Source organism: Xenopus tropicalis, chromosome 7 (assembly GCF_000004195.4).
Source record: "Xenopus tropicalis strain Nigerian chromosome 7, UCB_Xtro_10.0, whole genome shotgun sequence".
Lineage (NCBI taxonomy): Eukaryota > Metazoa > Chordata > Amphibia > Anura > Pipidae > Xenopus > Xenopus tropicalis.
Window position 1 is genome coordinate 125,233,407 of NC_030683.2, and position 14,388 is coordinate 125,247,794.

The 14,388-nt window shown below is 36.7% G+C and overlaps 1 protein-coding gene across 50 annotated transcripts in view; it reads left to right on the plus strand.

The window, feature by feature from the left end:
• Positions 1-14,388, plus strand: part of LOC108645188 (putative GPI-anchored protein pfl2) — a 232,587-nt gene that overhangs the window by 200,647 nt on the left and 17,552 nt on the right. For 41 of the 50 annotated variants that reach the window (XM_031905270.1, XM_031905271.1, XM_031905268.1 and 38 more), the window contains 4 exons: positions 2,210-2,239; positions 4,271-4,324; positions 9,379-9,432; positions 10,150-10,203. In XM_031905270.1, the coding sequence (XP_031761130.1) occupies positions 2,210-2,239; positions 4,271-4,324; positions 9,379-9,432; positions 10,150-10,203 (192 nt within the window). Of the gene's footprint in view, positions 1-2,209; positions 2,240-4,270; positions 4,325-9,378; positions 9,433-10,149; positions 10,204-11,412; positions 11,467-14,388 lie in introns of all 50 variants that reach the window. The other 9 variants (XM_031905242.1, XM_031905272.1, XM_031905280.1 and 6 more) reach the window with 5 other exon arrangements.

The window sequence follows — 14,388 nt, forward strand, 5'->3', positions numbered from 1 at the left end:
GCAAAGTGGGGGGAAAAAAAACAAAAAAACCTGTGCTAAATTGTGTTGTATGTGTGTATAAATGTATATAAATGTGTGCAAGTGTGTGTAAAAGTGTGTATAAATAAAAATAAACTCACACTTACCTGTCCTGAAGATCAGATCGATTCCCTGCTCCAACAATCTTGCAGTCGTCTGGAGGAAGTAGGTGGGAGGCGGCTCAGGGGGAAGCAGGAAGCAGTACAAGCAGCAGATGTGATGCAATCGCATCTGCTGCTTGTAGGATGGTCCTGCGGCAATCGCATTGCAGGGCCATCCCCCCAACCCGCTCGGCTCCTTGCCGAAGGGGTTGGGGGCACATCTGTGTCTCTGCACCGGCGTCTTTTGCCGCCGATGCAGAGAGAAGCGCTCTGCCAGAAAGAACGTAGGTACTACGGTGTTGGCAGGTAACTGCTTTTTTTTAAAACGACGTAGTACCTACGGTCTTTGCAGTGAAAGGGTTAAAGGAGCATCACATGTTTGAAACAATCTTATTTACCCACAATTTTGAAAGGGCGCCAATAATTTTATCCAGCCCATTTTTGGAGTTTTGTGTGACATTATGTCCAATTTGCTTTTTTCCCTCCCTTTTTTTGTTCTGTTCCAATACACACAAAGGGAATAAACATGTGTATAGCAAAACATGTGCTACTGCAATATGTTTCTGTGAGAAATACTTTATTTTCTGGAAAAATCTCTGGGGTGCCAGCAATTTTGGCTATGACTGTGTATATTTATGTAGCTTATGTAACCATCAAGTATCCGGATCCCATTCCTGTATTGTTTATACGGCAGGATAAAGTGCGGCTAATACCATATTTCTCAGGAATCAAACCATCTTGAATATGCAGATCATTTCACATTGGAGACAGAAATGTTAAGGATTGAACAAAACATAATAAATATACAGATAATGAGAATGTTTTCATTCTTTCTTATGATCTTTCATTCTGTGTTCCCTTTGATCTTTTTGTTTGTGCCATTATTTCTGGGTTCCACCATTCTGTTTCTTTTATTTCTGTCCTATTTGTTCACTTTTAAATTAACTTTTTAGTTTAATTCAATGATAGTCGGAGATCATTTGCAATTTTTTTTATGGTTATTTAGCGTGTCTGTCTCAGGGAGGGAGTTCCAGCTGTCTGCCAGTGGTTTAAATGAGAACATGGAGAGGAATTGGAGAGGGCAATTAGCAAGCAATTAGTTTTTTTAGCCAAAGGGGTCAGTGACCCCCATCTGAGGCAGAAGAGAAAGGCAAGTAATTTAAAAACTACAAGAAACTCACTCAATCAATGGCCTCAGTCTGGGAGAAAAAGAATATTACACTTGACCAAGTGTAGATTTAGCAACGTTTTTGGGGGGGTTTAATAGCACCCGTCCCACTATTTCAACTAGTTCCAAACTAAACTCAGATATCTGAGAACCTAAAAAACTTGAAAACTCAAATATAGAAATTCAGCAGCCAATCATTTTTCTGTATCTTGAACTCCCACTTGGGTACCCAAGGAGGAGCTGTGGCACAAACTGCCCCTGTCCTGCATAAACCTGACGGCTTCTGTATAATAGATCCTTTACCTTTAATTAAAGGATTGGATTTACTCATCAGGCAGAATAGAGATAGAGAGAGGGCTCCCACCCGTACGGTTTTAAACCAGAAATTGCAATTTTTCAAAGGGCTGCCCAGTTCAAAACTTTCTCTCCAGTTGAGCTAGACAGAAATCAAGCCAATTGCATCTAAGTTATTCAATAACCCCCCCACTTCTGCATCCTTATCCCACTGACATCATTATGACCGCCATCATACAACATCCCTGCCCCACCCCCAATACCATCTGCCCCACCCCCTTTGTTCGGTTTTAGCCTCCGGCAAAGGTGGCAGCCTTGTGTTAGTTTCTTCTGGTCTGGAATCTCAGGTTGTTCCCATTGGCCAAAGAGGGCCAAATCCACTTCTGTATTGCTTTTATTCCCTTTGGATTTTTCCCTCTTTTCTACAATTTTCTCTATTTTTAAATTAGTAGAATAAGAATAAAAAATCCTAGCACTCTTAAAACAGCTAATTGCCTGAATGCACAGTAGCTACTGGTAACTGATATCCAGGCTTATGCTGGCCTGTAATACTGCCTCCTTAGGCTCAAGTACTTAGTGCCTAGGGCTCTGTTAACATTAAATTAACACTTTTTTCTTACTCTTTTAGTACCCGCACTACAGCAACCAGCAACTACAGGTAAAGTTACATCTATAAATGGCAATGAACTTTTCCTTGTCCTTTTTACTTGGTTATTGTATGTGGGATTAATAGTTGATGCAACTGAAGCTGCTGGGTTTCCCTAGGGTAGATAGATGGGATAAAAATAGATGTTATAAACAATCTGCATATTAAAGAAGAATGTTTCTTGGAAAATATTTAGAAAATTCTATATGTATTGATTGAATTTTTGTTTCCAAGTTATTTTTGTGACTACAAAATATATCTTTAACCCAACAAAACAAAATTTGCTCTACAAAAAAAAACCATAATGGGAGGACCACATCCACTCCTGTCTTCCTTTTAAACCCTTTGGATTTCATCCTTGAGTGTGCTAAAGTAATTGAAATATAATCTACCTGAAATGGTAAAACTGGGGTGTTTGCTTCAGGAACACTACTATAGTTTATATAAATACCCCGCTGTGTAGCCCCGGGGGCAGCCGTTCCTGCACTGGTACAGCTGGGGTGTTTGCTACAGAAACCCTACTATAGTTTATATAAATACCCCGCTGTGTAGCCCCAGGGGCAGCCATTCCTGCACTGGTACAGCTGGGGGGTTTGCTACAGAAACCCTACTATAGTTTATATAAATACCCCGCTGTGTAGCCCCGGGGGCAGCCATTCCTGCACTGGTACAGCTGGGGTGTTTGCTACAGAAACCCTACTATAGTTTATATAAATACCCCGCTGTGTAGCCCCGGGGGCAGCCATTCCTGCACCGGTACAGCTGGGGTGTTTGCTACAGAAACCCTACTATAGTTTATATAAATACCCCGCTGTGTAGCCCCGGGGGAAGCCATTCATGCTGGAAAAAAGGAGAAAAGGCACAGGTTACATAGCAGATAACAGATAAGATACCAATGTATTCTACAGGGTTTCTGTTAGCTGCTATATAACCTGTGCCTTTTCTTCTTTTAAATGTCTGCCCCCATGGCTACACAGCAGGGTTTATATAAACTCTAGTAATGTTTCTGAAGCAAACACACAACTTTTACCAGTGCAGGGCAGCAGTACATTATAGTTTAATTTCTTTAAAATATATACATTTTTTGGTGTTACTGTTCCTTTAAAAACTATATGAAAACTCTCTGCTGCTACCTATTAGTGAAAAAATATAATTACACATAAGATTTTAACCTTTTGTTACCCTCTGACATTTTTTGTGCCAAATTTGCACAGAAGTCTTGCAAAACAATTCACCAATGCGAAATTCGGAAATTCGCTGTGAATACATGTCTGCTGAAAAAATCCACTCATCAGTTAGGGTGAGATAGGGGAGATATGTAGGCTGGAACTGGTCTGTCAGTAATGACACCTGCTTTTCAGAAATAAAAACTGGAAATAAAATTTGAAGTTGCAAAAAGAACGACATTTGTAAGCAGGCCCGGATTTGTGGAAAGGCCACAAAGGCCCGGGCCTAGGGCGGCACAAATTGGGGGGCGGCATGCCACCCCGCTGCACCAAAATATTAAAGTTTTTTGTCATATACGGAGCAATGGGGACCTCTCCCCCACTGCTCCGTATGCGATTGAAAAGACTGCGCATGCACGATTGCGAGTGTGTGCATGGGGGGGTGGTGCGTGCGCCGGTCGCGCATGCGCATGCCCGGGAGGGGCGGAGATGGCGACAGACAGGGGGCGGCCTCGGGGCACCCGGCTTATAAATCCGGCCCTGTTTGTAAGAGAGCAGAGTGACAGCAGCACAGGGTATGGGCTGGGAATCAGCAGAAAAGAACATGGGGGGCTACTGGGGCATCTTTGGGGGCACAGATCTTCCCTGCTTAAGGGTTATTATAAGGCACTGCAAAACCAGCATTGACTGAAAGTCACATTACAACTCAAATAATTCCAGAAACCTAAAATAAATATAACAGATATGAATTAAAAAGCTAAAATAACTCTCTTTAGGTATCAAACCCCAAGTAGCAGTGTGCACTTCAACTACAGTTTGTAGATATGTTTGTCCCTGTGGAATTTACAGCAAGTAACAGTTTTTTTTATTTTATCAGAAACCACTACTCCAATGACAAGCGGTACGTCAGCAGCGGGGACATCCGGCACCGGTAATAACCTTATATTTATTTTGTACTTGAGAGATATATAAAGTGACAATAAGGTGGGAATAAGATACTGTGGGGAATCCCTACAGATTAGCCACAAGCCTGTCAGAGCATCAGAACCCTAAAGCTCACAGGATTTACTGCCCTGATTCCCTGAATATCTGGGCTCAAAGGCAGCAAATCATTGGTGTCTGCAAAGAAGAATCAGGCGCTTTGGTGCAGTGACATGAAAGTGACAGTTGTGCTTGAAAGCAGCAGATTATAGTAAATTATGCAGTAAATGGTAAAGTTCACTTTTATAGAGCAAACAAAAATACACTTACACCAGTGTTTTGGAAAATAAAATGGAAGATGATCTCAATAGAAAAGAAATGAATACATAAGAAAAATGTTTATGTATATACTGCAGGAATTTATATTTGGTTAGGATTCACAACAGAGGAGAAAAGAGCCTCATCAACAGCAGGGACATCTGGCACTGGTAATAACCTTTATATTTAGTTATTTTTATTGCCCATGTCCTTGTAGGGTTCATGTATTTACAATACAAGACAATGGGGCAGATTTATCAATATTGATGAGCGAATCTATCCCATTTCGCCAAAAAAAGTCACAAAACTTCAGAAAAATTCTCAAAGTGATGGAAAATTGACTATTTTTATCTGACCACAACCAATTTGATAGGACAAGGTGAACTCATTGATAAATACAACTCAAAGGATGAATAGAGATAGAAAGTGGAGGAATTTTACACCTTGATAAATCTGCCCCAATATTGGACATGATTTTGACAAATATTTACATATAAATATACGTTACAAAATATGTTAATCTGCATATTTCATTACATGACAGTAAGAAGCCTATTTATCAAAATTCAAGGTAGAGAAGAAAAATGCAAGCGCCTAAAAAACGAATGCAACTTTTTATCTTAGAAGCTATTCATGGGGCCCATTTGCTAATGTTCAGGTTTCATTCAATTCAATGAATCTTGTTTTTTAGTGCAAAAAAAAAAACCATGACAACTTTGTCAATGGGAGCTGAACTAGGCAAATTTTAATGGTCTTTCTTTGCTTCATGGTTTTAGAGGTTTTTATGGTTTGCGTTTCTCTGTAATAATAAAACAGTACCTGTACTTGATCCCAACTAAGATATAATTACCCCTTATTGGGGGCAGAACAGCCCTATTGGGTTTATTTCATGGTTAAATGATTCCCTTTTCTCTCTAATAATAAAACAGTACCTGTACTTGATCCCAACTAAGATATAATTACCCCTTATTGGGGCAGAACAGCCCTATTGGGTTTATGTAATGGTTAAATGATTCCCTTTTCTCTGTAATAATAAAACAGTACCTGTACTTGATCCCAACTAAGATATAATTACCCCTTATTGGGGCAGAACAGCCCTATTGGGTTTATTTCATGGTTAAATGATTCCCTTTTCTCTGTAATAATAAAACAGTACCTGTACTTGATCCCAACTAAGATATAATTACCCCTTATTGGGGGCAGAACAGCCCTATTGGGTTTATTTCATGGTTAAATGATTCCCTTTTCTCTGTAATAATAAAACAGTACCTGTACTTGATCCCAACTAAGATATAATTACCCCTTATTGGGGCAGAACAGCCCTATTGGGTTTATGTAATGGTTAAATGATTCCCTTTTCTCTGTAATAATAAAACAGTACCTGTACTTGATCCCAACTAAGATATAATTACCCCTTATTGGGGGCAGAACAGCCCTATTGGGTTTATTTAATGGTTAAATGATTCCCTTTTCTCTGTAATAATAAAACAGTACCTGTACTTGATCCCAACTAAGATATAATTACCCCTTATTGGGGCAGAACAGCCCTATTGGGTTTATGTAATGGTTAAATGATTCCCTTTTCTCTGTAATAATAAAACAGTACCTGTACTTGATCCCAACTAAGATATAATTACCCCTTATTGGGGCAGAACAGCCCTATTGGGTTTATTTCATGGTTAAATGATTCCCTTTTCTCTGTAATAATAAAACAGTACCTGTACTTGATCCCAACTAAGATATAATTACCCCTTATTGGGGGCAGAACAGCCCTATTGGGTTTATTTCATGGTTAAATGATTCCCTTTTCTCTGTAATAATAAAACAGTACCTGTACTTGATCCCAACTAAGATATAATTACCCCTTATTGGGGCAGAACAGCCCTATTGGGTTTATGTAATGGTTAAATGATTCCCTTTTCTCTGTAATAATAAAACAGTACCTGTACTTGATCCCAACTAAGATATAATTACCCCTTATTGGGGCAGAACAGCCCTATTGGGTTTATGTAATGGTTAAATGATTCCCTTTTCTCTGTAATAATAAAACAGTACCTGTACTTGATCCCAACTAAGATATAATTACCCCTTATTGGGGCAGAACAGCCCTATTGGGTTTATGTAATGGTTAAATGATTCCCTTTTCTCTGTAATAATAAAACAGTACCTGTACTTGATCCCAACTAAGATATAATTACCCCTTATTGGGGCAGAACAGCCCTATTGGGTTTATTTAATGGTTAAATGATTCCCTTTTCTCTGTAATAATAAAACAGTACCTGTACTTGATCCCAACTAAGATATAATTACCCCTTATTGGGGCAGAACAGCCCTATTGGGTTTATTTCATGGTTAAATGATTCCCTTTTCTCTGTAATAATAAAACAGTACCTGTACTTGATCCCAACTAAGATATAATTACCCCTTATTGGGGGCAGAACAGCCCTATTGGGTTTATTTCATGGTTAAATGATTCCCTTTTCTCTGTAATAATAAAACAGTACCTGTACTTGATCCCAACTAAGATATAATTACCCCTTATTGGGGCAGAACAGCCCTATTGGGTTTATGTAATGGTTAAATGATTCCCTTTTCTCTGTAATAATAAAACAGTACCTGTACTTGATCCCAACTAAGATATAATTACCCCTTATTGGGGCAGAACAGCCCTATTGGGTTTATGTAATGGTTAAATGATTCCCTTTTCTCTGTAATAATAAAACAGTACCTGTACTTGATCCCAACTAAGATATAATTACCCCTTATTGGGGCAGAACAGCCCTATTGGGTTTATGTAATGGTTAAATGATTCCCTTTTCTCTGTAATAATAAAACAGTACCTGTACTTGATCCCAACTAAGATATAATTACCCCTTATTGGGGGCAGAACAGCCCTATTGGGTTTATTTAATGGTTAAATGATTCCCTTTTCTCTGTAATAATAAAACAGTATCTGTACTTGATCCCAACTAAGATATAATTACCCCTTATTGGGGCAGAACAGCCCTATTGGGTTTATTTAATGGTTAAATGATTCCCTTTTCTCTGTAATAATAAAACAGTACCTGTACTTGATCCCAACTAAGATATAATTACCCCTTATTGGGGGCAGAACAGCCCTATTGGGTTTAATTAACGTTTTATTGATTTTTTTTTTTAGCAGACTTAAGGTATGGAGATCCAAATTACGGAAAGACCCCTTATCCGGAATACCCTTGGTCCCGAGCATTCTGGATAACGGGTCCTATACCTGTACTACAAAATTATTTTCATTAGAATTTCATGTGTTGCCAATAAATGAAAACCACAGAGCAAAGATCGATCATTACAGTTTGCTTAATTATTGGCTTTATTAACAGCTTTTAATTGATGAGGTTTGGGGATTTTTTTCATTCATAGATTTTTTGTTTAATAAATCACAAATTCTTCATGGATTACAGAAAATATTATAATTCATGTTTTTTGTGCAAAAAAAAGAGCTAGGAAAAACTAATAAAATCTGAACATTAGTAAATGGGCCCCTTAGTTTATTTCTTGCAGTTAAGTTACATAAACAAGATTTTGCAGAAAATTTGAAAATTTAAATGTTGTCAAATCATGTACAATGCATGAAATGTATGGATTTTTTTGTTTATTTCATCAGAAATTCCTTAGTTACGTTATTTAAACATGATTTTGTGATTAAAACTGACGATTATGCAGTAAATAGTAAAGTCTTCTTTAAAGTAGTTAAGATTATTTTAAATGTTATTTATACTGAAACAATGGCTACATGTGCCAGTCGCTTGGAAGTCAGAATGAAAGATGCCCTCAGTAGAACAAGCAACAACAACAAAAAAAGAAACATTCTCTAAGCGAGACTACATTTTTGGTTGCTAGGATTAATGACCCAGGTAGCAATTTGCCAATAAAAAACTCAAACAATTTCAAAAAATTAAATAAAGATAATGTATATGAGTTGTAAAAATTAAAAGCTAAAATAACTCTGTTTAGGTTGGACAACTCAAGGAACATTTAGCACTTTTCATACATTTTAATGCCTTTACATTTAATGTCTTTTTGCCGTGCTTTTTCTCGAATTGTGAAAAAATTGGCAACTTGAATTTTGATAAATCAGCCCTTAAAGGAGAATGCAAGTCAAAATGTCAAAAGCATAGTGGCCAATAGCCCTCCTATTGTTTAGTAACACCACACTTTTGGCTCACCTAATCAAATATTGTCACACTTCACATTTTCTAGAACAGGCAGCCATCTCTAAAAAGGTCTTCTCCCTTCCTTTCCCTCCTTGCTTCATACTGCACATGTGTTTCATTCCCTCCCCCCCTCCCCTCTGGCAGATCTGCTTCTGATTGGCTGGTGGGCATGTGTAGCTCAGAACAGGAGACAGGATCAAGTTAGACACATGCTCAGAGAATAGGAAGGCTGCCGCTGGCACCTACAGGAAGGGGGGGGAGATTTCAGGATGTCACTGTAGGCTTCACACTGCTGTAGGATGCCAGCACCATATCTCAGAGAAGCAAGCAGGGATCTGGGAATTTAGATATGCAGTAAGCACTTACAAAGAATGCCTTTAGACTTACTTTTAATTTATATTAACCTTTCATTCTTCTTTAAGAGGAATAAAAAGATACAATATTCTCTTTAGGTGCAACTCAAGAAACGTTTAACACTTTTAAGACATTTTAATTGTTTCTTTACTTAAGTCCTTGTGCAATATCTGTATTTATATTTTTCTTTTTTGTTCAGCACTCACTGCTCCAGTGACAAGCGCTACATCAACAGCGGGGACATCCGGCACTGGTAATAACCTTATAGTTATATTTCATCTTCTTTGTACTTGAGCAATATATGAAGTGAAAATAGGAAAATTAGGAATAAGATACTGTGGGGAATCCCTACAGATTAGCCACAAATATATCAGATCATCAGAACCCTAAAGCTCACAGGATTTACTGCCCTGATTTCTAGGCTGAAATAAGCAAATATCTGGGCACAAATGGCTGCAAGTCAATTATTAGATATTAGAAAACTGTACAATAAATATTGAAAAAGTAAAAGAAATTGCACTTCAGGGAGAATAACATTTTCATGTTCCATTTTAATGTGGCTGAAAATCTCAAATGGTGCCTTTAATCCAAGCTCTCTAGCTTTTACTTGCAGGGTCTTTCTGGTTTTATTATAATAAATACTGACTTTGAACATCTTAAGAAAATTTCTTATATTGTCTATTGGTTTTTTGGCCGTGCTTTTTCCCAAATTGTGAAAAAATTGGCAACTTGAGTTTTGATAAATCAGCCCTTAAAAGGATTATTTATCACTGTTAGTATTTTTTTTCCTTAATTCAATTTTTTGACCCAGATAGAACTTAAAGTTGTACATTGTAAATTTTTTAAAGACAGATACAAATTAAAAAGATACAATAATTCTCTTTAGGTGCAACTCAAGGAACATTTAGCACTTTTAATTTACATATGTCCTTGTGCAATATCTGTATTTATATTTTTCTTTTTTATTCAGCACTCACTGCTCCAGTGACAAGCGCTAGATCAACAGCTGGGACATCCAGCACTGGTAATAACCTTTCTGTAGATCATCAGAACCCTAAAGCTGAAGTAAAAAAATATCTGGGCTCAAACAACTACTAATCAAGTAGTAGATTTTAGAAAATTGTGCAATAAATATTGGAGTAAAAAAATTGCACCTCAGGTAGAGCTGGGCGTATGACCAAAAATTTATATCACGGTATTTTTCAAAATTATATCGGCATCACGGTATTTGACGGTATATAAATAAAAAATACATAATATTGGTGGCCAGAGCCCCCCCCCAACCACAACTTCAGCACAACTTACTCAGCTTGTGGTTCCTCCAGCTCCAGCGATGCGTCCTAGCGACGTCGCATGCGTGCTGACGTCACATGCGCGCTGACGTCACTTACGCACGGGCGCAACCCGGATATACTTGGAAAAAAATAGCAGGAGGCACGCATACCGGTATTGCGGTATGTTTAAAATTCATATCGTTTTTTTAAAAAAAAAAACGGTATACCGGTTAAATCGGTATACCGCCCAGCACTAACCTCAGGAAGAATAACATTTTCATGTTCATTTTCAATATGGCTACAAATCTCAAATGAGATGAGCAAATCTGTCCTTATTTAGCTTCACCGAAAAATTCACAAAACTTTGAAAAAATTCAAGATATGGCACAATTTGCAAAACGCGGAAAAATTATGCATTCAAAATTGTTGCTCGTGTAAAAAAAAATTTGTGCATCAAATTTTTATGCCCATTCTGTGAAAAAATCTGGCGATGGCGAAATTCAATGCTAATCCATGCCTGATGAAAATTTTGCTTAACAGAAATCAAATGTTGGCTTTTCTATAAACTTACTAGCTTTTACTTGCAGAGTTTTTTCTGGTGATTTTTTGCCGATTTTACTTTAATACTGAATTTGTTGGGGGTTTCTATTTTTGTATATTTTTTGCCATGCATTTTCTTGAATTGTGAAAATGTTGGCAACTTAAATTTTGATAAATCAGCCCTTAAAAGAATAATTTATCAATGTTATTATTTTTTTCCCTCATTTTAATTTTTTGACACAGATAGAACTTAAAGTTGTACATTGTAAATTTTTTGAAGACAGATACAAGTTAAAAAGATACAATAATTCCCTTTAGGTGCAACTCAAGGAACATTTATGACTTTTTATATATTCTAATTGTCAATATACATATGTCCTTGTGCAATATATATAACTATATTTTTCTTTTTTGTTCAGCACTCAATGCTCCAGTGACAAGCGCTACATCAACAGCTGGGACATCCGGCACTGGTAATAACCTTATAGTTATATTTCATCTTCTTTGTACTTGAGCAATATATGAAGTAAAAATAGGAAAATTAGGAATAAGATACTGTGGGGAATCCCTACAGATTAGCCATAAACATGTCAGATCATCAAGATCATCAAGATATCTGCAAACACCTGTAAATCAAGAAGTAGATTTTAGAAAATTGTACAATAAATATTGAAGTAGTAAAAACTACTAGTAATAACACTTCAGGGAGAAAAACATTTTCATGTTCATCTTCAATATAGCTAAAAATCTAAAAACTCGAGATTAGCGAATCTTTCCCATTTAGCTCCGCCAAAAAATTTGCGAAACTTGGAAAAATGACACAAAAAATTGTTGCTCTTGTTACAAAAAATAATTTGTGCATGAAATTTTTGCACCCATTCTACAAAAAAAATTTACCAATTGTGAAATTCAACGAAAATCCATGCATGCTGAAAAATGTTGCTTATCAGTACTTAAACGTTGGCTTTTTTACAAACTTACTAGCAGAGTTTTTTTCTAGTGACTTTTTGCTGATTTTACTGTAAAAAATACTGAAGTTCTTGGGGGTTTGCAGAATATTTTTGTATATATTTATTTGCTGTGCTTTTTCAAGAATGGTGAAAAAATTGAAAAAGTTGAATTTTGATAAATCAGCCCTTAAAAACTATGAACTAAAAACTTTTAAACTTGAATGAAAGAAAAAAATACTAATGATAATCAATATTAGCATTTTTTCCTTAATTCAAGATTTTTTTTACTCGCGTTTGAAGGTGTATATTTTAAATTTGTCAAAGATGGATACAAGTTAAAGATATAGAATAATTCTCAATAGGTGCAACTCAAGGAACATTTAGCACTTTTAACATTTTTTTGTGTCAGCAAAAAATCGCATTTTGTTTCCCCTCAGTGGCAGATGTTTTATAAACATTTTGTGCTCTCTCATTTTAGGGGCATTTACTGAGGGGGGGGGGGTTTAAGTTTAGGTAGGCAAACTATTTGTCTTTTTTTTTTAGAGGAACCAAAGCTTTCCAAATGTGAGGTTTTTTTCAAAATAAAAATAATATTTTTTTCATGATAAGAATTTATACCACAAACATATTTTATTTTATGGACAAAAATTCAACTGATTTGGAAAGCCTCATGTCTCCTGAACGTGCCAATACCTGAGATGTGTAGTTTTATGGAGATTTCTGACTTCTATAGATCAAAAACTCCGGCATACTTTAGGTTCCAAAGCTAAAAATCCTGGAACATTAGGTTTACCCCAGGAAACCATATATTTTTGAAAAGTACACATTCTGCCAAATCTAAAATGGGTAACTATGTCTTCCAACTCCGAAGTACCAAACAGTAATGCTTTACTGAATTTAGCAGTTGCTAAAAAATGGCCACAAAGCTTCCACTTTCAAGCATCATATCTCACATAACATTAGGTACCAAGAAAAAACATCCTAAATATGAAAGCCAAGGGTCCGCTGAACAGTTTGATGCCCATTGTGCATAGGATCACCAAAGTATCTGAAATGTGAAAGTATCTGAAAAGCGTCTGAATGCGTTTTTTTCGTAATGATCGGTATTTTGCGACTTTTTCGAGAGCTCAATATGAAAGTCGCGACAATTCGCGAAAGTCGTACTGGCAATGAAAAAGTCGCAACAATTCACTTAAGTCATAATGGCTATGAAAAAGTTGCGACAATTCACGAAATTTGTAGTGGCTATAGAAAAGTCGTGACAATTCGCGCAAGTCGTAACGGCTATGAAAAACTCGCAAAAAAATATGAAAAAGTCACAAAATGTTTGTTTTCCAATCCGAATTTTTCCCATTCGGATTCGGATTCGTGGATTAGTAAATCAGACCCTAAGGGGCTGATTTACTAACCCACGAACGGGTCGAAATGAGTCCGATTGCGTTTTTTTCGTAAAGATCGGTATTTTGCGATTTTTTCGTATTTTTTGTGATTTTTTTCGGCGTCTTCACGAATTTTCCGTTACCAATACGATTTTTGCGTAAAAACGCGAGTTTTTCGTAGCCATTACGAAAGTTGCGTAAAATCTTGCGATTTTTCGTAGCGTTAAAACTTGCGCAAAAAGTTGCGCTTTTTTCGTAGCGTTAAAACTTACGCGAAAGTTTTAACGCTACGGAAAAATCGCAAGATTTTACGCAACTTTCGTAAAGGCTACGAAAAACTCACGTTTTTACGCAAAAATCGTATTGGTAACGAAAAATTCGTAAAGACGCCGAAAAAATCGCAAAACATACGAAAAAGTCGCAAAATGTTTGTTTTCAAGTCGGAACTTTTCCAATTCGGGTCGGATTCGTGGGTTAGTAAATCAGCCCCTAAGTATGAAAGCCAAAAGTCCACTGAACAGTTTGATGCCCATTGTGCATAGGATCACTGATGTTTCTTGCATTGAGAGACCCTAAAAGTTAGTTAGTGCATACATTGCAAAATAAGCTCCCGGCATGTATATTATGTGCCATAAGACCCCCCTAACAGTACGAAGACCCTATAAAAAAAAAACATACATTTTCTGAAAGTACACATCCTGACAAAAGAAAAATGGGTAAATACATATTTCTACTGCAAACTACAAATCTATGCCAAACATAACAGTTTTTATGAAATTTCTGCAAATCATCACAAAGTTTGCATTTTACCCCATGATGTACCCCACATTGCATAATTGCATATTGCATATAGCAATATAAAACACTCTAAACACAGTAGAATGTCAGGGGTCTACTGAACAGTTTGATACCCAATATGCATAGATTTACCAAACTATGTGGGGTACAGGGGCACCCAAATCAATATTTAGCAGACAAAATTTCCATGGACAAATACAAGTAACCAAGAACAATGAGAAATGCAATAAAATCACTAAAATCAATGTTTTTTTTCACCTAGTGTAAT